At 44.5% G+C, this 25,957-nt stretch overlaps 1 protein-coding gene across 2 annotated transcripts; it reads left to right on the top strand.

Annotated features, from left to right (window-relative positions):
- Positions 1-157: 157 nt before the first annotated feature.
- On the top strand, positions 158-25,905 carry LOC135386053 (endoplasmic reticulum junction formation protein lunapark-A-like). 2 transcript variants are annotated; one of them, XM_064615775.1, is made up of 9 exons: positions 159-362; positions 1,666-1,707; positions 3,348-3,535; positions 7,861-8,047; positions 10,125-10,173; positions 10,468-10,626; positions 17,809-17,982; positions 18,075-18,245; positions 24,378-25,905. In XM_064615775.1, exons 1-9 carry the CDS (start codon positions 336-338, stop codon positions 24,593-24,595), a joined length of 1,215 nt encoding a protein of 404 aa, XP_064471845.1. In that variant the 5' UTR covers positions 159-335; the 3' UTR covers positions 24,596-25,905. The 2 variants fall into 2 exon arrangements, with proteins under 2 accessions (XP_064471846.1, XP_064471845.1); XM_064615776.1 differs by lacking the exon at positions 10,468-10,626 and having other exon boundaries at positions 158-362.
- The last annotated feature ends 52 nt before the right edge of the window (positions 25,906-25,957 follow it).

Below are 25,957 nucleotides of genomic sequence, written 5' to 3' on the forward strand. Positions count from 1 at the left end.
TATGTTTCCGTCCACGGTCGTAAATGCATTTGCATATGTGAAACAGAACTTCGAATACAATATAAAAGTAATCCTGCCGAAAATGTTTAAAATGGAACGTGAGAACCAACCACTGATCTCTATGGAAACAACACGCAGCACGGGGAACGCACCAGGAGGCAGCACATCTCTTCCGGTGACGTTTACTCGTGCTTCCGGTTAGTGTGAGATGGAGCAGCGTTCGAAAATCTGTTTCAAAACAGGGTTTCTGGCTCTGTAATTACTATTTTGTTTGTTGTTTAAAGACATACACAAAATTTACCCTACCAGGCGACTGAGGACAAACACATGCAAGCATGGGGGTACTGTGGTCCAGATTCAAGGTGAAGTATGCTGACGGGGCCCACGTACCGATTTGGGGATGTGAAAGTCACCACGTGAAGGATATTGCGTATCAAATACATACAGCAGAGGAAGCTCTTCAGTGTACCGCTGAAAGCGTTTATATGTAACCCTTATTTCGAAATTGTGGAGCAGCAGGCTTCAGAAGTGTCCAACGCTCGCTTGGAATACACCCGGTTGGAATTGTGCACACCAAGATTGTCGACGACGTTGCCATTTCTCAATCATTTTAATTTGTCTTGCATGACACTGCACGCGTGTGTTATCAACCGTGAAGTTAAGTTTCTTCTGTAGCAGTCAAGGTAGTGTCATGCGCCCACACGTTTCTCGCTACACGGGAATGTGAAATCACTCCTCTAATGAGAGTATACACTGGTACAACATTCTCTCACCCGCAAATTGAATTACGCCAACGCTTCGCTACGGGAAATTGTGTTGCCTTTTTTGCAGCTTTAGAACTGCAAGGAAGTTGAACGTTTAAAAGGTTATGAAAGATCAATATAACATGCACATTAGCAGCCTATGCCCGCATCAACACTGTTTCTCGACGTTATGCAACCTGTCTTGAAGATAAAGGCTTGAGAATCTGGAGATTAGATGCACAACACATACGGCATTTGTGGCATTTCTCATCCTCAGTGAAAGAAACAACCAAAAACTGTAACAAACAGATGAGAAACTGTATGCACTAACATTGTAGTGCAGAAAGTCGTATCATTGCCACGGCCTCCATTCAGCCCATCATCTACAAGGCAGTATATTTGGGTTGGGGTTTATTTTCAGTCCCTCCTATGCCATCCCTACCTGCGTGAATCTGGCCCGGAGCCACAGTACCTAAGCACATCTCTCATTAAATGTACACATGTGGTGGATTCTTACTTTCGCTTTTCAGTTAGGTGAAAGGGATCTGCGAATGTGAAAGTTATTAAGACATGCCCACAATGCTTGAAAGCTATTACATGTATATTGAATGGCAAAAAATAAGAATTCAATGGCAGCATCCCATATTATTGTTTTCCGCACTATGTCTTGACAACTACTAGAAACCCAAGGAACAAATTCATTGTGTGGAAAATTATTTTTGTTTGCAACAGATACACAGCACCAGCTCAGTGCACGTTTCACTGATAATTTTTCTGTTGAGCTGCTTTTGTGTGAAGCTTGAAGGGGGAAAATACTCCTACGTTTGCATATGTGCTTGAGTAACATGGCCTGCGCATCTTGATGTGTTTGTTCATTTTCCTAGCCGCATGTTTCACAACCGACTTGCTTTACTTTGTGCAGCGCAAACCGGGAACAAAGGACCTTTTAGAAGACATAGAAAAGGTATGAATGAAATCTTAGTGTTGTCATACATTATAACATTTGTAACACACAACAATCTTTTCTTTGTGACACAGCCACAATATCATAGCCAGAAGGATCATTACACTGACATATTTATCTTGGAAATACGTGTCATATTATGGGTAAAGAACATGCTAAAAATAAAAGGCTTGCATTGCCTTTGACAAATAGGGCCAGAATTCATGAGGAGCATGATTTTGGGCGAACCAAGAAAAATGTTCCCTGTAAAAAAAAAGAAAAGACCTCTGCGAAGCATCCACTTTTGGAACGCGTGGTCTTGTTGTGGAAACCCTGGTTCCAATGTGTCCAGTCTTGAACCCCTCATGCTCAGATCGCCTAATAAATCACCTAACCGTTTGTTAAGCCTATATACTTAGAAGTATGTGGACTGCTTTTTGCTGAAATTAATGTCCATTGCATGCGGCATGTCCTACGACATTAAGTCGGAACAATTACACGCAGGGAATACTGTAAACGTATTTTGATTCGTGATATATTAATTTTTGCAAATCGTGCATTCTGTCATTTGCAAAATTATTCTAGAGTATTAAATTTCCCGATTTCAGGGCTGTTTCCTCTCGCGGGATAAACGTAAAGCTGTGTTCGCGAGTAAAATTTTTCACAATTTTTAGGGGGCGCGAAATTTGCGAAAATTAACACACTCCGAACAAAAACACGTTTACAGTATACTGAATCAATTCTCACGTTTGTTGAGACAATGTGCACACATCGCTGGGATATATTCTTATTTTGTTTCTCTCTTATAATACTACTTTATTGTCGTTGCGCCACTAAACGCCCAATCATGATCATCATCATCTTATAATACTAAGAAATATATCCGACGTGATGTCACACATGTCACAACATTGTGTACGCTGCCCAGTTCCACAAATCAGGAGTGGTCGATGTCGTTCGGAATGACGTTTTGCTAGGAGCATGGAGCAAAAAAGTACTCAGGTGTGTCCAGCGGTTAAAATTGGTTCCTCTTGCACGTGGAAATGTGGGGTGAAGACATGGTTCTCACCATACGTTGCGCCTCGGGAGCCTCGTGACTATACGGGCCCCTCCATTCCAAGAAACAATAGAGTAAATGCATCCAGGCTGACCCTGGTCATCCACAGTGCCCCTGACATAGGCAAAGAAACAACAAGAACTGTCTTTTGGAAAAACTTTAAATACTGATATAAATTTTCTTAGAGGTACTAGGTTCCCCAGTTTTTTTCTTCGGAGGACATTTTTTCCGGGTGCATTTACCCCTGGATCCTGATTTGGGACATCACATATACAAAGTAAAACCTGCTCGTTCTACAGGTTCACACCAAAATTTGGTGAGCACCTTGTGACAGTGGATGACATCAGTGCCGTTGCTGGTGCTCAAACCTTTGAGCAACAACCACAGCTGTCGATAAACAAGGTTTTACTTCATGCTACACGTGGTCGTATGTCGTTTCGGCATATATTTTATGCCACGAAGCCCTCAAACTAGTCTTAATGAAATTTTTTTTTTTTTTTAAGTGTAGTGTTTCAGCTGTGGTAGCCTATGACTGTCTCTTCTTTTGAGGGTTCACAAATTGTACAAGTGCTCATGGGCCAAACATTTGCTTTCTTGTCCCCAGAGAATTGCGGACATCAATGACTACAAGCACACGAAAGAAAAACAACAGAAGCGTCTTGTTGGTGCCCTCATCTCCTACTCCTGTTTGTTTTATATCCTGGTTGTCGTCATTACCTATATCTGGTACTTCCCAGACACTGTGCATGGACAGCTGCTCTGTGCCATACCCCTAGTGCTTTTTCCTGTTTTGTAAGTAGTGCTTCATTTTTATTTGGAGTGCGTACCATGTATAACAAAATAAATGCGGCATTGATTCGACACTGCTGTTGCCAGCATCAGATTTCAGCATGCTATATTAAAGGACAACAGAAACGAAATTTGGCGATCACATGAAAAGGACCAAACCAGGCGTAAACTTTACTTGAATTCCGGTGCCACCAGTAGTTTGTGAGCACGGTGTACGGATGGGCATATCTTTGACAATTACGAGCGTTTCCGCTCTTGCAGAGCATTTTGGGGGCAGCTGTGGAGTGCATGACGTCAGGTATTACTTGTGCTCCAGTGGGTGGCCACCGGTGAATGGTGTTACATGGCAAATTCTGAACAACGCATTAAAAAATACCAGGCTCTGGGTCTCGTGGAAGTCTGAAGGCAACGTTTCCAGTGATTTAGGGGTTCGTACCTTTTTTGTCATCCGCGGCGGGGATCGGACGGACCAGATGCCGAAACGCGGAGTGAACGGGACGATTTCTCCCTTCCGTTTGCGTGAGGAATACAGTACGCTAATGAGCACCTCCGGATTTGTTACGAAGTCTTTGTCAACAAAATGTGCGGCGCACTTAGGCCTAGACGGATTTACGGCCAGGATAAGTTCCCGTCTTTCGGAAACAATGACAGACTTGACTAGAGCATGTCAGATTGGTGAAACGTGTGCTGGGCGAACGCAAGAGGAGACAACAACAGTGTGAGCATCAAGTCTCTTACCCTTGGGGGGAATCAGGTCACCTTTCTTGGAAAGGATTTGGGGGCCAGCCTCAGTAGGGTTGTCTTTGCAATAAACGTCGGTTGAAGTGTGGCACCATGTCTGTGCTGTCATGTCTGTCATGCTGTCTGTCGTGTCATTCGCCCAGGAAATATCCTGACCTCCCGTTGTCGAAAGGAAGTCTGTAAGACGCTCTAGTGCAGACAGGAGACATTTCGCTAGCATGCATAAATGTGTGGTGTTGCAGAAATTACCCCCCGATCGCATGACAACAGCGAACTAAACGTCAGGAGCTCCAACGGGTGGAACAACGTCCATCACTTCTGTTGTCTGCTACGGTGGCACGGCGACGCTCACCAGGGGCTCAGAGCGCTCCGCGGCCAAATTTGTATCACGATGATGGCGACATTTCACCGAATATATGTAAATCTCGGTCGAATTCCACATGTTTTTGCTACACACTGCATTATGAGGTAAACAGATTGGCAGAATATTTTGAATTCTGTTGTCCTTTAAACTAGTACAGCTCGCATCAGAGTTAACTTGAATGCCATGTCGGCCTGCAAACCCTGGTGGTGCTTGTTAGAAATAACGGCGGAGAGTGATTTGGTAATCTGTTAACAGTTGAGGCCCACTTCACACATGCGTTTCTTGAGGCAGCGCGAGGCATTTTCAGACGGTTTTCGAGAACCGCTTTGTGTCGCAGCTTGTTCCACAAACGCTTTTTCATCGAGCCAATCAGAGCGCTCTAAAAGGTGGAAGTACCTTCCTTTTCGTGCCGGCGGGCCTCCTGATACCGTGCTGGTATCTTTTATCCTTTCTGTGTGTGTGTGTTTGGTGCTACCGTGTGAGTAAATTCATTGTCACCAATAGTTGTTTGTGGTCCGAGCCGTCAACGATGAGCTGTGAATTTGCGTGAACCACGTAATCGACAAAAATAAATACGACTTGTGTGCGACCGTGTGTTGGTCGTAGGAAGGTAAACACGTGTCTCGCTTCCTCTGCATCTGTGTTGTATTGTGTTCACCGCTTCAACTATTGATCATGGTAGCAGAAATGTTCACAATAATGGTAAAATAGATAACATGCTTCACAATGTAATTTTGAAGGAAGAGCGCTGGAAGTGTCTGTACGATCTTGACGTAGCAACGACAACAACTACAACGAAGCGCATTTGCAGGCTGGCGGCTCAGCTATGTGTGACAGGCCCCTCTCAGCTGCGCCGCAAACGCTGAGGCGGCGCCGCTGTTTGAAGCGCATGTGTGAATGAGCCCTTGGATGGGTGACCCTCGTTATGAAGGCCCTCGTTGTCTTCTGCTAGGCGCTGCCGGGGTGGCTCTCCTCCCGCTTTTTTGGCCGAAGCGGTGTTCAAGTTAACGTTGACGCGAGCCGTACCATGACATTTGAATGGATTCTCGAGCTTGCTTGTATTTCTTTTCTGTCGTTTTATGGCACCAAAACCTCCAACTGGGCTCACCATGATGGAAAGTAACAGAGGCCATATCTTTGCACCTCTAATATTCTTACCTCTTTGACAGAGTCTCTGGGGGACTGTTACAGGGAATTGAACTTAATGAAACTAGGACAGATTTCAAATACTTGCTGCTTCTAGAACAACAGTTGGAGGCACGTGGTAACAGTACCGCATGGTGGACCATGGATAGACGTGGTACTTTTACTGGCGCTTATTGTGACCCTGACCTTGGGACGGGGCGGCACGCATAAGCACGTGAGACAAAAATGATGCTGGGCATAGGCGGAGAGTTTGCAATCGCCGGAGCGGGCCGGGGCACCCCCCCCCTTTTCATTCAGAGAGGTCAGGCAGGGTGTCGGGAATTCCGTGTTGCGACGACGTGAGGCAAATTTTTACAGGATTTTCATGATCACTCGCCTGAAACACGTGATTCTCAGGATATCCCTCGAAACGTTCATCTTGAGTGTCATCTGGGTAGACTTCCCGGAGGGAAGTTGAACAAGATGTTCTGTACATGCATGTTTTGTTGTACCTCGGATGATCATTCGCTTGGACGGCGTGCGGCTACATGCAGTGTATGCCAATTTCTGCTTGGTGGTAGCATCATTAGTTGTCAGTCTCAGTTCAGAGAGCATCAGATGTTGTTAAGAGCTGCATAAACTCACACATTAGAAGTGCGACCACTTCATGCCATAAGCTACGTGTCCCATTTTTCACCAGTGCAGCATAAAGTCAATTGAGATTTCACTGTTGTCCTCCTTAACGGTCCGCTTATTCACGGATCAGTTGACTCTTCCTTGCTGCTTAGTTTTGTAAATATGCATGCTCAGCCGAGGCAAATGCACACAGTTTGTCCTTTTTATCCCACTGTTCCAGACAAATGCTGCCCAATATCATGGATGCAGATGACTTTTAATGTTTACGTCACGAGTAACAATCACCTAGACATTTTTAATGCCAATTCAGGTATCAATCTCAAGCGCATGTTGCATTCCTGTAGCGTTTAATTTGTTCGCATGAATTAGATTGTTTGTTTGTATTTTTAAATTTGTATTTCTGTCCTCTTCTTTATGTATGGTGCACCGCTATCGTAGGCCTAACAGCTGTTTGTGGGCACTCGGTGTCGAAATAAATAAATAAATAAATAACTTATCCCCTGTAGAACTTGCTGTTGTCCTCCTCTAGCTATTCACATCTGGTTTATGAGTGTCGCTGATATAATAAATGTGATTGTTAGCCTCGGAATTAAATGAAAAAAAAACAAAAAAACTGGTCAGTGCAGAAACAGCGAGAACCAAATATAACCCAAAATGTAACAGGTCCTTGAGTACGTTATGTAGTAATTACGTTATTTTAGAGATACTACTAATTTTAAAAAGTACTGAGTAGTGAAAAGTGCTCTGTAAATAATTAATTACAGTAATGTAGTTCATTATAATTAATTACTTCAGAGCTGTGATGCTGAGAGACCTCAGCACTGGAGAGAATGTTTCAAAGCTGAGGTGCATGGCATCAACGTCAGCACACATGAACGACAGATATATTCCATGTCATGGATGTGCCCGGCTGCCCGGCTCACATGTTCCTCAAGTGAAATGAATGGTACATGCATGCATAAAAAAGCAAGGGTCTCGAACACGCTCTTTCATTCATATTTTTGTCTACAAATGATGCTCATAAAAATTGGAAACTCCTCAGAGTGCAACAAATATTTTTCAACTTTGACTGATTGTAAATGAGTAGCAGTTAGTACTAAGTAGTTACAAGATGGGGATTTCCAATTCTTCATGGTTATACATGCTAGGAGAAAAGCTCGTGTTGCAATTGGTAGCAAGTGCAGTGCAAGTGGTCGCAACTATGGGCAGTGCTGATGTGTCACATACAGAGTGAGACACACAAGCAATGTGTGCACCTTTGTGTTTACAGATTGTCATTTCACATTGGCTACACACATTAGAATTCTATTAGTAGCAAGAGTTGTCAGCAACGGTTTGCATTTGATTCACACGTCTGCTTTGGTCTTTGTGTACACCTGTCGTAAGAAAATGAGCAATCCTAGTGATAGCTTTGTTGAAACCTGTGTGTGTTACCTCGACTGATACCGACTTTTGTTTGCAGAATAATGGTGCTTAAGAAATTACTACAGTGGTATTTTAGAAGAAAAATAGAGTTGAAGAATGAAGAGCTTGCTGACCTTATAAGGGAAAAGAAGTCAGTCCTAAATAATGTCATGGAAACGGAGACGTTCAAGGTGGCTAGAGAGATCTTAGAAAAATATGATCCTGAAACTCTGAAAAGAAGCATTGTAAGTATTTTATCACTGGCTTCCAGTTGTCGTTGTTGCCTACCATGAACAGTTGGTTTATGTTTGTATTGAGCATCGTAACCACAATGTCACATGAAACCATAACTAAGGAAGGGAAAAGCTTAATCTTTGTACGAACTGAACTTGAGCAAAAGCACGCCAAAAGTTTTAACAACTTTCTGGTTGAGTCAAAAGTTTGCGAGTCTAGAAGTTTCTTAGCTAGATGTAGTCCGTGTGACGTGTCGTCCTAAAATTCTGGTTGCATTTACCTGTCATTGTCTTCAATGCAGATGAAAATGTTGATTCAATGTCGAAGTAGTATACAACTGTGTGTTGTGAGGCTTGTGTTGTGTTTTCCTTCCATGCTTAATTGCCTCATCCACTACAACGCTAGTAAACATACCTCTAGTGTGCATCAAGAACTTTTCCCCCCTGGATGTCAGAGTAGTTCCCCAGAAAGTTATAGCAGCATATGAGTAGAAAGGAGCTGTCACTTTCTTCCTGTGCTTGTCTTTAATTTTATTGACAGTGTGCAATTCGCTATGAACAGCAAAAAAGTGATGGACTGATATACATAAATATATATATATAGTATGTGTGTGTGTGTGTACCATGCTGTTCATATTAGAAAGTGCTTGCATGAGAGAGTGTTATGGGCAATCGAGAGGTCTTGAAGAGGGTGCTTGGGGCACATATGCTTTGGGAACCTGTCGCTGCTGATGTCAAAGTAAAGAGAAAACGGTTGAGAGCATTGAACAGTTTAATTTGTGAACAACGAGACTTTCGTGCAGTAGGCTGCACTTCTTCAGGTTTGAGGACCTGCTACAATGAATCATTGATTCTACAGTGAATCGTTATCGCCGGAAACTTGCACATTGTTTTTTTCACGTTCTACGATCTCATGTCAAAGATATGCGATGTGTGTCTGCATGTTTTTGAGCAGAGTGCAGTGCCTGTTGCCACCTGTTTTTAGCGTGTGTTTGGTCTAAGGGTGTTATGGTAATTGATTTTAAGCTAGAGATTAATATCACAGTGGTACAAAATTCATACGAAAAACCCATAAAATAGTTGCTGAAGACGGTTCTTCCTGTCGAGAAACTTCGACCCTAGAAATTTTGGCTGTTCTCCCAGAGGTTGACCAGTTCCCTCTCGTGCCGACCTTCTCGGCAGGTGGCCTAGCTTCCAGGGGGAGTAGGGAGGCCATGACTCTCCTGAGTGAGTCATGCTGAGTAGAAAGTGACAAGGTTCCCTAGACGGGAAAAATAGGAGAGGATTGCGTTCCTTTGCGAAATGTAGATGGTGTTACGCGAAACTTTGGGGCGAGCGTGCTTATGTGCGTGGTAAGGTGTGTGACCTTGAGCATCTGAACCTCAAGCATGAACCGTACGGCACGAAAATCATCTAAATTCATTCCAAACTGAAATCAGGACTGAAGTGTTTCCAACCGGAGTTTCGTGACGAATTCGGTCGAATTTGGCCAGGCCATATATCGGTTCTGAAATCGGAAGTGTCGTAAAAGTAGCAAGCATCCAGTGACTATTGGGCCGGAAGGGCCATAGCAACAATGGCGTAGCAATGGGGCTGAATGGTGCCGTGTGTGCCACTTCTCCTATGAATACAGGGATTGTCTGATTGAGCTGGACGATTGAAAGGCGATGTGCCCCATGGTCAGAAGTCTTCTTGGCTGAACTTAGGCTTTAAATTCAATAGCGTGCGGTGATGCACTGCAGTCGACATATAAAATGGTGGTGGCAGCAATGGAGGAAAGGAAGATGCATTTTCATCCACAAACTAGGAAACTGCATAGCTGTCAGAATAAGGAATTGTAGGTAGCACTAATTGTAAACTAGCAAACGATATAGAACCTTTTGTGTGGAGTCAGGACACGACATGTTCTGTTCAAGTGCTTTCTATGACAATCGGCCATGATCATGGCTGCAAAGGAGCAAAGATATTAGTACTGTGAGCTCCTCAAGCTCTGGGTTCTTCTTTTAGTATGGATGGCACGTCCATTTTGGTCCTGTAATTTTTGCAGTGGTTACAGTGCCATTGATGTATAAGTATTGTTGCTTTACAGCATCTTGAAGAAAAGGTAGAGATGAAGCAGTTAGCATTGCCAGAGCGAGGTAAGTTTGGGAAGCCTTCAGTGTGCTTCATTGAATCCTTTACCTTAGATTTGTTTTGTTTTCTAACCTGCAGCTCCATCTTGTGTGGGAGAATATCTAATAAAGGTGTGAATATGTTACAATGGTGTGGAGTGTTTCTAACTGGTATTGATGAGTTCCATTGTCCCATTCCATCACGTTTGCATGTTCATATGAGTTTCTGCTATAATATGCACAACTCCTGAGCTTTTTTCCTCACCTGCTTTCTGAGCAGTGCAGTTCCGTTTTTGACTCCCGGCGATCCTCTTCCCCTAGAGTTGCGCAGACGCATGCCTAGTTCTAAAGGCCCCCCTTCACACTACCAGAAGCTCTCTCAGTCCAGCCTTAAAGTGTCCTCCTCTGCTAACGCACCACATGACGAGCGTCGCCTCGTAGTGGCTCCTCCGGGCATGATACACAGGAATGGACAGCATGGTGAGTGGACGATCGGGAGGTATGATGACTGCTCTTCTAATGGTAACTCATAACCAAGAATAAGGCATTTGTCCGGCCCTTGTTATTTGAAAATCAAATACAGTCAACCCTCGATTTATGAACACCCTCGGTTCCCCGAAAAATCGTTAATAAATCGAGGGATTCATCAATCGAAAATTCCGTTAAGTGAGTACTATCGAGCAAATGGAACAGTATTTCCGAGTTCAGACTGTGTTTATAATGCAATATACTGTGTAATTTTGCTTTCGACCATGCCTTCTGCTGTGTCAATCTTGGAAAGAAGAGATGTCACCTGATTCGCACTCGACTGATCTCGGATTTCCTCAGAGATTTGTAACCTCCGTTTATTAATCTCCGGGTGACAGCGACCGAGGTCAGGAACACTTGGTCGCCCCTTGTGCGACCCCGGAAGACCCGTTTATTAAGATTTTGAGGGGTTAAGAACCGAGGGTGCAATACCTGGAAAACGATTTGTCTATTCAGGCGTCATTCATAAGACCACGGAATAATCCCTTTGCAGGTTTCTGTTGACCTCGGAACGATCCGTTCATAAATTGAGGTCAAAAACGCTGGGCAACTCTTAGTTGGTTCCCAGAAATTCCATTCATTATTCGAATATCGAGGTTCATAAAACGAGGGAAAAATGCATGTCAAAAGTTTGGTTCCTCGTGCTCGTGTTCATAAAACGAGGGAATTCATAAATCGAAGGTTCATAAATCGAGGGTTGACTGTACATATTTGTTGATTATAGAAATGATAGTCATTCAAGTGAGATGGTAAGGAACCTGCAGAATTTCTGAAATGTGTCCACTTGTGTTTATGCCTACCTAGATACGGAAAGCAAGGTCACCGTGAAATTCGGTTGACAGTGGCTCTCAATGCTTGCATATGGGGTATCCTCCCAACAGGTGACATGAAGCCAAGCAAAGAATGCTTCCAGCAAAATAGCTCTGTATGTTTTTGTTTTTTTTCTAAAATCAAACTCAAACCCTGTATGAGTCATATAAGACTTTCCAAGTCGGTCACATCGGTTCCAGTCGATTTTGAAACTATAGTGTCGTTTTATTACTCCTCAATATATTCCTCCCACGATGTTGAAAATCCCACGCGAAATAGTGGCGCAGTTTGACTGTTATTCGACGGAAATGACCAGAGCAGATGCCGGATGCTGAGAGTATTCCAAAATTCCCTCTCTGGAAAAACTAGAAAATAGAAAATGTCACTCCCTAAGAACCAACAAGGGTGCGAGCTCGAGAAAAGGAATGCTGCGGGTGTTTTATACACTTACGGGACGTCTGAGCGGCGTCTTTCCTCCTCTGAGCGCCGCTCTCTCTCTCTCTCTCCGCTTAGAGAGTGACGAGCCAGCTCCCGTGGCGTAGTGGTTAGGGTGGCCACTTTCCATGCCAAGACTGGGAGGAGACACTGGTTCGAATCCTGTCACCGACAGTGCTGTCCCTGAGGTTTTCGCTGGGTTTTTCCGAAGACTTTCCAGACGAATGTCGGCACAGTTCCCCCTGAAGTCGGCCCAGGACGCATACTAACCCCCTGTCCCCCCACTCGTTCCTGCTGTCCTCCCTCCATCTGCCCACGTCTGTACGCCGCTCGTAGCCACAGTTGCTTCGCGGCGCTAACGCAGAATTTAAAAAAAAGGAAAAAAAAAGAGTGACGTCACGTTGCAGGAGCTCCAGCAGCCACGGAAGCAGCGCTGATCTTTAAAATTTGTTTATTTATTATCTGGCCACTTTAAAAAAAAAAAGCTGCGAAAAAAGTAGCCGGGTAGATTGTCGCCCAATGCCAAACATAGCGATATCTGTTTCATAGATGGGTTCCCGGATGCGACAGTCTCTTTAAGTGTAGTATGACACCAAAAGACACTTCTGCTGTTTCGCAGGTCCTGTACATCTTTTCTAAAGTAAAGATGTGTTGATTTCCCAGATGGAATGGATGCCACGTAGTAACACAGGGTGTCTACCAACCTGGAAAACCTGGAAAACAGGGAATAGTCAGGGAATTTTGATGTGACTGGAAAAGTCAGGGAATCGTCAGGGAATTTGGCTGAAAAGCAGCTGAAGTCAGGGAAAATCGCAGACAAAGTGCCGTGATGATGCGCGACGAATGGCGAGTGCCGACCGGTGGTTGAGAGGCGATGCCGCAGCAACGTTACTGCGAGTAGCAGTTCACCACTATGACAAGCTCTGACGCAGAAAAGTAGGGTAGCCTCACTAATACTTAATAAATGGTCTGTTTCATGTTGGATATGGTATCAAAACGTATGAGCAGGCACCAAGTTCCCTTTTGTTTTTGTCAGGGAATTAGCTCGAAATAGTCAGGGAAAACATGGAAAAGTCAGGGAATTTGAAGGCTGCAGTTTGGTAGACACCCTGTAACAGGGCTGGTTATGAGCTGATTGCATCATATTCGTGTAAGCCTTGACGAGTTGTGGTGGAGCGAGATTTGCGTGACGTCATGCTTACGAGAGCATTTCAGGAATCTGAAGCTACGCATTCTACAAAGGAGCTGACAACGCAAACTCGGCAGTTTCTTTTTTTTTTTTTAAATTCATAGTTATCAATCGTGCTTCATTGTCCTTACAAGGAATGACATGGATGGAAAAAGTAATCTCAGTATCGTTTTTGTTGTTATGAGGTTGCCTTCAACAGCAGAAACGTGGGCGTATGGCTGTGATTAAGGTATTGGTACAAAAACAATAGCATATTTGCTGAGTTGGCTACTGTATGATATATCGTAACATACACTGTTCATTTTACAGCAATAATAAGATACCGTATTTGCTCGAATGCAAGACGCTGCCGATTGCAAGATGACCCCCCCTAAAAATGATCGCAAAAATAGGGGGAAAAAAGACAAAAATTGCCACCTAACATACTTTATTAAGAACACTCAGCTTTCACATACGTCTGAATCACCCCTATTCTCCTTGTCCGAGTCGTCCCACAGCAAGTCGTCTCCAGTACCGTCCATCGCGTTCGAGATGCTGCATTTCGCGCACTACGATGTTCTCGGGGATTGCCCCCTCCACGCTTCCAAAATCCATGTGATTACTTGGCTCAGAGCCCAGAGCTTGGCTCTTGGCTCGGAGCTTTCCTTGGAAACTCCGAAATGCCGTCCAACTTCAACGTTGTTTTTCGTGGTTTCACCTGCTTCAATCACTTTCCGCTTGAACGTGGCAGAGTGGAAAACGCACTTTGGGGCCATCACGAAACGCATGTGCGAATGCGAAACGCAACTGGCACCGAAAGACACGAGACACAGCTTACAAGTGAGGGAGAAGTAAGTCACGTGGGCTCGACTTTCGCTCTTCCCCTTTTGTCTGGCGTTTGCGCTCTCTCCCTCGTCTGGCGGGAGGTGTGGTGTATGGTTTCAATTGCAAGACGACCCCCATTTTTGTGGCACCATTTTTTGAAGAAAAAAAAACTTTTCTTGCAATCGTGCAAATACGGTAAGCGTAGCCATAAAGTGCCACACGTACTTGCGTAATTGACACGCTTTCATAAACCAAAACAACCTAGCACCACGGAAGGGGACCCTTATTTACATGCAGAAAAAATGGATCTTCACACTCAAAATATGCCCAAGGTACTCAACTACCATTTTGCTTTGAAGCTGAGTTCCGAAGCTGAGTTCCACCGAGTCTGTGGTTCCGGAACCGACGGGCATGTCTTTGTTGTTGCTCGAATAACCATCTTTCAGGTACGAGGTAATGTTCCATTCCACAGAATGCACACAATGTAATATTGAAGATATCATTGTGTGTGAAACAGCAGAATGAAACCATGTCAGAGCGACAACAAAACCGGGACCGGGTTGGATTCGTACCACCCTTCCCAACTTTTACTATAACTTTTACTCGACTGCAGTAGAGTCCGCATAATTTTTGTGTGTTCGTGAGGTACTGGACATCCCATATACAGTAGTCAGGCGTTTTCCTTTGCAAGGTTTTGTTGGCAGTTCCATTGACAGTTCCTTCAACCACCAACATCAGTCCTCTCAAGTCATATAAGCAACCCGTAGGCAATGTTATATAGGTAGTTAAAAGAATGAATAACCGAGAGACACTGGACACGCAGACAAACAGGAAAAAGCTCTCAGACACAGGAAATGGTTTAATAACAAGGAGCCTCCTAAATACCCAACAACTCCCGGAGGTGCACCCGTTAGTCTGCACCCTCTTCCTTTCGTCGATTATAGGTAGAGCCGGAAGTTTCCAGGAAAATTTTTTTCTAAATTTGGGGGCTAAAAATCGGGTAAGTAAACATCTGCTCTAAATTCATGCGAATTCGGGTGCAAAATTTGGGTGCACATATAGCGATCAGAATTCTCCTGCCGGCAGGTGAAACGTGTGAAAATCGAAAGTTGAGGTTTCGCTTCTTAATCGAAAACAAATTAAGGTGGCATGTTCAAGAGCCTTAGCCTCTGTGAGCATTAAAGTGAGAATACAGTGCCTTTATCCATGCAAGGCTGCCGGTGTTGCAATAGACGATTTCAGAAAATCCCAGTGCCCCTTGTGCACACGTTGCATCCTGGGTGCTTACTGAGTGGGGGAACGAAGAATGATCCTTCACGTTTCACTTTCGCTGACCTTGACACGTCGTGGACAATGGACCAATAGGGAAGAAATCGGAACAGTTTGGAGGCCACCTGTATTAGTAAGCTCCCAAAGTTCAAAGCGGCGCTAAGCACTCTGGGATTTTCTCAAGTTGTCTATTGTGATCCCAAAGGGGCTCGTGGGACGTGGTGGAGAAATTCATGTGTGTCAACAGCACAGCACAGAACAGCAGGTTATTGCATAAGACATTGCTGAATAAAATGAAATAATAGTATAGAATAAATATTTGATACCTACCCAAAGAAGAGTCAAACAAGAATACATTTAATATGATGGAAAAATCTAAGCATGCTCTAATACAAGAGATTTTATTGTCGAAAACGTCTGCATGCCTCCTCTGAGCGATATAACAGTGCTGACGATAGCCTCAGTTCAAGATCACGAGGCTGTGAAAGCACTTCATGATGGAGCTGATTCTGGTTTGATTTGGTGTAAGGAAAAAAAGGTGATTCTGTTCAACATGTCTTACCTGTTCGTGGTGTCGCAACGCTACCACAAGCAGGATCAGGTGTGCAGGGTCACCTAATGATTCGCTCTCTCATGCCACTGCATCCTGACATTTTGCTTTAGTGTTCTCGTGTGTGGGACTCTCTGTCGAGTGGTAACTTTTACCGTATTAACGTATTAAAAGTCAATCTGAGTGTCAATCGTGCAGTCAGTACATGATTGTTGCAATCCTCCGATTCCACCCGCAGTCCCCAAAGGCAGTTGGGTGATGTATGTACGTTAGCCGCAGACAGCAATGGAAAGCAGATGAAACATGTTTGAATGAAGCGTTGACAGTATGCAGAATGGAAATATCTACATTACAGGAAGGCACCTTGAACATTTTTTTTTTTTTTTAGCGTGTGGTACGAACATACTAGCTTCAGAAAGTGCCGCGCAAAATATTTTTGAGAAGTGCACGTTTCCTGAGGAAATTAGCTTACAAGAGTCCACACTGTGACAACAGCTTTCTTTCCCAGCTCCTTCTTGGGTGTGGTGACATCGTATCAGCTGAGCACTTTTATTGGTTGCCAAAAGTCGTCTGTTACGGTGCAAGAGCAGCTAAAGCAGGAGCATTAAAAAGTTAATCAATTATCAATTATCAATCAAGTTGATCAATTATTCAAATTTTATCGATTAATTAGGAGTAATGGAAAAAAGACCGATGAATGGGGAATAGGTGTGTGAACAACTTCCAGTTGGTTTTGCCCGCGTAGAACACATTGTCTTTTTTTTTTTTTTAAGCCTAGTCCGACTTCGCAAGTCTGCGGGGTCAATGTGCATGACGTCACAATGACGTTTCTAGGATGCTCCTGATTGGCCGGAGGAAGCATGCACACTTTAGAAAGGTAAACAAAGGAGCATTGAATGCACAGAGTGCATCCAGGAAGGCTAAAACAGCTATGATTTCTGTATTAGAGGTCCCACTTTTTGTTTTGGGGATGTTCTCGGTTTATCGACGAAAGAGAAACGGAAGTGTACACACCATGTTTGCCGAAGTTTAAACTATTTGGCTCTCGTATGAGCTCATCCATGTGAGCATCCTGCAAGCATTTTACCCATTGAGTTCCGATTACGGTGTCGCGGGGTAGACAACTATCTAGGGCGAACTGGTAAACTGTGAGACTCCACTGTTGTTAGGCATTAAAACTTCGGTGCACTCAAAACAACACATTAAACTGCAACATGCCAGGGCACTTTTCTTTTCTGCCACAAAGGCAGAGCCTTGGTAGTGCACCATGTTTGAACTGTTTCTGTAGCCACCGTAAGCACACAAACAATCCCTTTAGCTGCAGAATGCCATTTGGACCCGCCAGCAGGAGCGACAACATTTAATCGCGTTCTCCCAGCATCGACGCAGCCGTGTGTGCTTCGGAAATAACGAAAGTGTCACTACATCGAAGTGAGACGAAAAAATACAGTCATAAATACAGCAGGTATTTAACGCTGTATTCCTTAACAAAGCGGAAAACACAAAAGATGTACAGCGGGTTTCCTACTGTTCACTTTTCTATCGTTCCCATGTGTAGCAGACAGTGGCCTTGGCGAATGGGAGCAAGGCACACTGCAGCGCACGTCATTTTTACACCCTGGCCCTCTTCTGCTGCACACGAAATCTACTTGCAGAACGTATAGTTTTTTTTTTCCTTTTTCTTTTGCTTACGTATTAGCGCCGTGAAGCAACTGTGGCTACGAGCGGCATACAGATGTGGACAGGCGGAGACGGGACAGCAGGAAGGAGTGGGGGGACAGGGGGGGGGGGGGGTTAGTATACGTCCTGGGCCGACTTCAGGGGGAACTGTGCCGACATTCGTTTGGAAGGTCCTAAGAAAACCCAGTGAAAACCTCAGACAGCACAGCCGGTTGGACCCATCGCGTAGGGGAGTTGAGTTTACATGGTACAGTATATCACTATTATGTATGATTATGAACCGTTTTCCTTGCATAATACACTTCAACAGGAACCGCAGCTGTATCTGTGCCAACGTCATGCAGGCTTATTGTACATTTTAGTAGCCCAAGTCAAACGTGATTGCATTGTGTTTCAGGTCCTGCCCCAGGCCCACCCCTTCCTAGGCCTATCCTACCCCGTGAGAGGACAGCATTCGACAGGATAATAGACTTTATGGTCGGTGAAGGGCCAAGTAGCCGCTATGCCCTTATTTGCTCACGCTGCTTTTGCCATAATGGGATGGCCTTAAAGGAAGAGTACGAATATCTAGGTAAACACTTGTCAAGAGACAGTGCCACAGCACCTGAAGTTCCGGTATGTGGCACCAGTAAACCTCGATGCTTTCTTTATTGTGCTTTGCAGCTTTCCGGTGCTGTTACTGTTTCCACTGGAACGCAGCCAAGAAACAGCGCCCGGAGTTACCCAAGGTGATTGAAATTTCAAGTGGCATGCTTGCTCTTCCTTCCACTGCTTCGTCAACAATCACGCAGGATAATTCATCAACAACAGTTGCGAATGCTACAGCAAGCGACAGTAAGTATGTTTTCTTGCAGTATGTCAGCTACAAAGGCACTTTATGAGCACTTTCTGAGTACTATTTTCAATGAATTCATGGCTCTGAATGTACAGTCTTCCTTCGTCCATCCGGTCTTCATTTATCCGGATCCTGCACAGTCAGGAAAAGAGACATGGGGACAGATGAGGGCAAATTGCCCACTCAATTTGCCCTCATTTATCCGGGCCTCAATGTCTGGACCCCGTCGAAAATTTTGGGAAACTGGCGCAGAAAATGCTGAACAACAACCGGCTTTACTTTTAAGTGTGAAGGTGTCATAGAACATCTGTAACCAATCGATGATGAAATGTAAGACTGGAGAGAGAGAACTTTGAGGGATTTTAATGCAATAGCATTTTATGAGTGAAAACTTACTAGTGGTGCTGGCTAGAGCAGCGATAGATGGTACCGTATAGATAGGGAGTGACTTTTTCGGGTTAAACCCGATTCTGCCCGGTTGTTCCCCCCCCCCCCCCGAACTGGCCTATGACCAATTCGGGTTAAACCCGATTTCTCCCCGAATTCCAGTCACTACGAAATCCTCAAGTGACGTTTCCACGGTTTCCACTGAAGACGAACAAAGGTCGCCACGTATAGCACATGTAAGAATGGGTCACTTACGTTCCCAGCAATACACCCATGTGTGTCAACACTGTCTATGCCTTCGGGGATTACTGCTGGAAGGTCACGATCCCGCAGAAAAACAAAAAAAAAAGAGATTAGGAAAGGACTTAATAGACAAAAGGAGAAACAAAAACACCCGAAGGCACAATTATCGCCCGATTTCTCCCCAAATTACAGGTTTAAAAATTGCGCCCGATTTTTACACCCCGAATCTGAGAGAGACATTTACTGAGTTACCTCGGGACATGTCTGTAAGTCCATACGGTGCCATTCGCTTCTAGCGTATCGCTCTGAGGAATGAATGCGCCGAAGCGCGTTCCGTAAGCTTTTGTCCAGCATTGTACCATGCTGGAGCAGCAAGGTGCATTGCACACCATGCACGCTCTCTCTGCCTTTGCGGCTTGCAGCACGGTATCGGACGACGTGTCTGTGTGTTCGGGAGTAGCTGGTAGAGTATATCACCAGAAATGCGTGCCACATTTTACTGCAAAAGGTGGTCATGGGATGACCACGAAAATGACCTCTCACTGAAGAACAGAAGATCGAGCTGAAGAGGAAAGCGGGCACCAAGACCACGGAGTAAGAAAGACAGGAGGCGAAACTTTCCGAAGAAGCAAGCGGTGGCGTGCAACCAGATAGAGTCGAATTTGGAAAGGGAGAAAGGCAGTTTGCGAGGCTGCACGACAGATGGAGCAGCACTGGTGCTCCCATTGTTTTTGCGCTTTCATACGTATGGGAAAGCCGTGCGTAAACCCATAAGCCCAAAACATATGGGAATGCCGTGCGTAAACCCGTAAGCCCAAAACGTATGGAAAAGCTGAGCACTTTTTTAGCTTCACGGCACCTTCCACACTGCTTAACACATAGAAATCTACTAAGAAACATGTATAATGGTTGTATTTACAACCATTATAGACTGAACCATAGACCAACCATTATTGAACTGAAACGTTTTTCATCATAGTTTTTGTTTCGGTTCAAAGAAAACTGTTCGGTTCCGGTTCAGCTCCAGAGTGAAACAATAATGGTTGGAACCAGTTCGGTATCACACGGTGAGAATTGAGTGCAGTGAAAATAACCCCATTTATTCTCTCCGAGACGACAGACAGAAGAAGAAAACGTGCGAGATTACAAGGTCCTATCGAGTGACTTAGACGAAAACGAGCCTGTCTTGCGCTCTGACACATTGTTGCGATGTGAGGTTCATGCACAGCTGTGCAAGTACCATATTAGCTCGCTTATTGAATGCAGCCGAACTTGAGCGCCAAAATGCTGCGATTTCTTTGTTCACCGTACATTAAATGCACCCCGAGTTTAGTATCACGGCCATATCGTCTCGTGCAGCGCCAGCCAGCATATCGTGCTCGTGAGGCTCAGTCAACGAGAAGTAGCGCCTGGTGCCAGTGTGACAATGACGAATGCGACGGACATCTAGGAGTATTTCGTCCACGCTTGATACAATAGAAGGCGATTTTATGTGGGAGAATCGCGACACTGAGGGACAATAGCGACTTGAGGGAGGATCGCGATGTTCAATTTTGGAGCGATCGTCGCAGATATCTCGGAATACATTGCGACAATGAGGCAAAATCGCGACTTTCGATTCCGAGGAGATCGCCGCAGATATCTTGGAATAAAATAACAGTTAAGTACACCTTAAGTGTTGGGTTTCAGTCCCCCCCCCCATGTTTTTGGGTAAAAAATTTGCGTCTTAGCTTTTCCCTTTCCCCTCGTGCAGGTGGAGCGATCATCATTGGATTGCTGTCAAATAAGATAGCAAAACAACTATACGGGACGTGCTTATGGCTTGATTTTTTCACCTAGCGTTGTGGCCCGTCTGCGAAAGGCGCCCTTATTGCTGCATTCTCGGTGAACAGACTGGGATCCATGTGCAGTGCAGCAGAGAAAGCTTCCATTTCCATTAGCTGCCGCTGCTTTCTTTTCACTGATTGAGACAATGCGTCTGTGAAGGGCGACAAACCCTTGAAGTATCCATGAAACATCTCAGCCACCATGTGCCGTAGAAGTCCCCTACTGTGAGCTGCTCTCTCTGCAACACTTTTGTCACCTCTTCTGCGGGCTAGAGCGATGCAGCAGGTTTTTCCACTTGGCCCAAAGCGGAGCTTTCATTTTCTGAAAGAAATCACTCAACGAACCCTCAAAGTTCGAACAATCTGACTATCATATGCGGCGTAGACACCCACCTGATCCGACAGTCAGTTACAGGCTTCTCCGGTCCAAGTTTCTTAATTAATTAAGTTAATTAATTAAGCAGACTGGGCCTGGAACTTCTTCTTGAGTGTGTGACATTCCTCAACAATACGATTGCAGCCTGAAGCTTTGAATGTGTCAGTAACTGCCAGCCGAAGGGTGTGAGCTGCACACCTCATCCCTGAATCATCAAGAGTGAAAGCAACACGCTTTCAGGATTATCCAACACACACTGGAATGCATCTGCCTCTTCACTCTCAAGTTCATCTTCCTCTTCACAGTCAAAGTTTCTTATTGCAGGGGATTGAGTGATGGAAATGGAATGGGAGAGAGTGGAAAAGAAAGTGCTCATTCAGCATTGTGCAAAAATACATACTGTTCGTTTCGTTTTGAGTGTTTGTGTTACAACGTACAGTGCTGGGCAGTAGTTTACGGAACATGCTCCGCCACTTTCCTTCCTCAGAGTGACACGCTAGCAGCTGACCGTACGGACTTAGACATGTGCCTAGGTAACTCAGTCACCTGCTTGCAGGTGACTGAGGTACCAGGTGACTGAGGTACTGTGGTGACTCAGTACTGAGGTACTGAGGTGACTCAGTACTGAGGTACTGAGGTGACTGACAGGTACCATTCGCTGGTAGTGTGTCACTCTGAGGAAGGACAGTGGCGGAACATGTTCCGTAAACTTTTGTCCAGCAGTGTACATGAAAAACACCATGAAACAGGAAACGCAACCGCAAATTGTTCATATGTTGCGTCTGATTTAGAAACATGCTGGTTAAATACCAACCACGTGGCAACCTTATTTGCTAGTAATGTTAGGGAGGTGCAAGCTGATCGAGCATCTGTGCTCCGTGAAGTGATGCAGGAATTTCCAGCTATGTAAATGTATAATAATGTAGTATGTATTTGTATAAACTATCTGCAGTTCAGTGAGTCAGCAGCAATGCTGTTGCAGGGTGCCTCATTGCATCAGCATAGAGTCTTCCAGTTTTTTCTTTCCTCCTTATTCAGGGTGGTGTTGTATTGGTAGAATACACTGGCTTTGCCATAACATGGGAAGACAAATTAAAAGTTGGATGTTCCAGTATCTATATGAGCACCACCTTCAGCACATGCACACACATAGACAGCATTTTGTTAATGTGCGCTGATGGTGATTTCAGGTTATGTCGAACCTTATCCAGTCAGTACAAGAACACGTGTCCCTGGCTCTTCGTCTATCTTCATCTTTTCCCGTGATGTCTTTTGCACACTGACCAGTCCAGTTGTGTGACTCAATGTTTCTTGCATCGTTTTTCGCCATGCAGTTCTAGTGCCAGCTACAGCGTGATAGTAGAGCCTGAAGTTTTCGGAATTTTTTTTTTCTAAATTCAGGGGGTAAAAATCGGGCAAATAAACATGTGCTCTAAATTCATGCGAATTCGGGTGAAAAAAAACTTCCAGTTTACTAAATTTGCAGTTACTCAAACTAACTGTGCTGGTTTGGTACAAACGGTGATGTAAATGCATTCGCTGCCAAACAAGTTTTGTGTGCATTCCTACAGACGTCCCAGTGAGGGCAATTTGCCGGCTAAAAATCGGGTTTTACCCTAAAGAGGCAACCTGCAATTCGGGGTGCAAAGTTGGGAAAGAATCGGGTTAAACCCTAAAACTTCATGCTGTAATGATGTGATACATATTACCACAGTAAGCAGTAACAGTCCGCAGTATGCACGAACAAGAACCAGAGTCGTACCGTAGTGGAGGTAGACGGGTCCATAACAGTTACATTGTTCTGTCCTGAAGATCACAGACATGCTCTCAGGGACCTGTGATTTTATGCAAGCATAATGGAAACTGATGTCACTTCTAAGTATTGTTTGTAAAATCTGTGGATCAAGTCTGTTCCGCATATGGCATGGGAATGAGGCCAGTGTGTCTAGTTTCTGCTGGCCCAGTCCAGTTTGCTGGCAGGAGGAATGAGCTGCTTATCCTCTGTTGACCCTAAGCAGATAAGTTGGCATGGGAGAAGCACCTCATTGTCTGGCATATACAGGGTGTTTCCCTTTATCTGCAACAAATTTTCATAAAACGGGGAGCTTGCCTTAGGGCGGTTTTGTTTGTCATTCGGTTACTCGATGGGGCTGCTACTAGAAGACCAATTTTTTGTTCAGTTAGGGGACTAATTAACGGAGATATTTTCATCAACTTTTTACTTTTTGACTTTAGGGAGCACATATCAATTCCGGTATTAAAGCCTGATCACCGCATGATCCGCTCATCCGCTCGAGCCACTGATGAAGCGCTAAATTAATTTCAGTGCACGCTACAGACCAGAGTATTTCAGCTGGTGATTGTCAGTGATCGCCAAAAGAGTGACGGTGACGTTGATATCTCCGCCCTCACTTAACGTCACAGAAAAATGTCATATGCGATGTTGGCAAGGCCTTATCGGGTATGTTTCACGATCTTTGTTTTGTTTTTCTTTTTCCTTCCTTTCGTTCCTTCATATGTTTGCAGTCGCTTGCCGTATTAGTCATTTCATCCTGCCGGATGCAGCTCTTGCCCTTCCCCGGTACGGTACTCGCTGATATGTAGTGGTGATGCGCAACGCTCTTTGCGAGGAAAAAGGAAAAACAAAACAAATATTGTGCAACACTATGTTTTTCTGCGACACTAGGTGAGGGCGGAGATACCTAGGTCACCGTCGCTCTTCTGCCGACCACGTGAGGTTCCGCAACAGACGGCAGAGCTGAAATAATGAGGTCTGTGGCACACGCTGCAATTACTTCCGTGCTTCGTCAGTGGTTTGGGTGCATCGTGCGAAGATCAGGTTTTAATATTACAATTGCAATGTGCTCCCTAAAGTCAGTAATTAAAATGTTGATTAAAATATCCATTAATTGGTCCCCTAATTGAGAATAAATACGGCTTCCTAGTAGCAGCCCCATCGAGTAATTTAATGGCGAGAGTAAAACCACTTTAAGCAACTCCCCTTTTTATGAAAATTTGTTGCAGATAAAAGGAAACAACCCGCATAGCACCTGGCAACAATATATCTAGTCAACTACGCCACAATCATTATTTCTTACTCATTGCTCTGTCATGTAGTACAATATGTTTCACGGAATCATCCACCAGTGTCAAGGTGCCACTGCCCCATTAAAGATAGGTCAGATAACCACAGGCAATATTTGCAGTTTTTCTTTTCCTTTTTTTTTTTTTTTTTTGTGGGGCCTCCAATTGAAGCAGTGACCCCATTGTAACCGGAAAACTTTTTCTCTTTCTCAAAGATAAAGAAGATGAAAGTGAGATGGAAACCTGTGACGAAGGTGTCGACAGCAAGGCATCCAAAGAAGAATGCTCAGAAGGCTCGCTTATTAGGACGAGGGCACAGATAGTGGATGCATCTGGTGACATTGTAGGAATTCCGCGAGAGGGTCCTCGGCACACGAGGCATACAATGACTGCCCCACGACAAAAGAGTCCGCAGTCAAAGAAAGTAGACTGAATCTCAGAAATGGCTGGAATCGGGTATAAACTCTGTGCTGCCTCATGACTGCTGTAGCAGATTTCATAGAGAGAGAGAGAGAGAGAGACAAGCATTGGGTAAGAGTCACGTGAAAGAGCTTATAACGATGGTGGGAGAGTGTGCTTGCTAGTGACATGGAAGCAGCTGCCACGAGGATGTTATTTTATCGAACAGAGGGTAGCAGCCGTCTTTTGCTATTTTAAGAGATCCCCCCCCAGGGTGAGGTAGTGCACATTGAAGGTAGAGGAAATTTGGCTACATTTTTATGGGGCTCTGTTTCTACATTACGTAGGTCAGTCCAGGTTACTAACAAAAAAAAAAAAAACAAAGGAAAAAATAACAGCGGGTTTCTCATTGTTGCGGGGCTTCCTGTGTTACGTAACGCTGCATGAAGATGTAATATGTAGTACATTTATGACGATCAATGATAATGGTATGCAGTTAAGCCATGAAAAATTTTTTTTGTGATCTTCTCAGTGGCTCTACCTGCTGCTCTGTGTTTAACATCACTGGTGTCTGTAACCAAGGAGAAATCACTTTGTGTCAAACAGTTGCCATTAACGTACCAGTTTACGGAACTCTGCGCTTTCTTGATAAACGTTTGGAAGCCGCTTGTCTCACTTTGTATAGTGCTTGTTACCAGACACATACATTGTGGTACTGCAGCCTGACAGAGTAGGTGTGGATGATCCAGGTGCGTTATCGCCCGAGTGAGATGTTTAGAATTTACAGCAGTGGTATTCCTAACGTCTGTACGTGTATGTTCTGCATTTATTAGTTGTAAATGTGACCGCACACTGCCTTGCTTGCGGCTGCCTTTGTGGTAAATCAACACCTTTCCTTTAGGAAACGTGCTTTAGATTATACGTTGCAGGATCAGCGGGGTTCCGAAGATCATTTGTGTGATCTTGTGATCGAAAGTATAGGTGGAAGCAAAGGCCTTGGGTCGGGAATTCAAACACAGTCCGTTGAGACTACTGACTCTCAACCTGAGGCGATGTGATGACTTGTTTCTACATTTCTGAGCTGACGTAGAACGTGAAGGTGGATCATGCGGATACTTTCTTAACCTCTTGTTTTAGATCTCTAGTGCTGTAAGTTATATGATGAAAGATGCATTGTTAGGCAAATGTGTGAAATCTTTGTGCAATTTCATGGGGAGGATGTCCCTTACATGAAGAACGATCTGATTCGTTTGTTCGGACTTAGGTGTGATACTTGTTCTGGTAACTTGCGACTTATTTCTCAGTGTGGATGACCGAACCATCTAGGATAAATGATGAAATTGTTTCGTTGACTATCACTTCTTCACTGTGGACAGAGCCAAAAAAAGATACTGGA

This window comes from Ornithodoros turicata, chromosome 2, assembly GCF_037126465.1.
Source record: "Ornithodoros turicata isolate Travis chromosome 2, ASM3712646v1, whole genome shotgun sequence".
NCBI lineage: Eukaryota > Metazoa > Arthropoda > Arachnida > Ixodida > Argasidae > Ornithodoros > Ornithodoros turicata.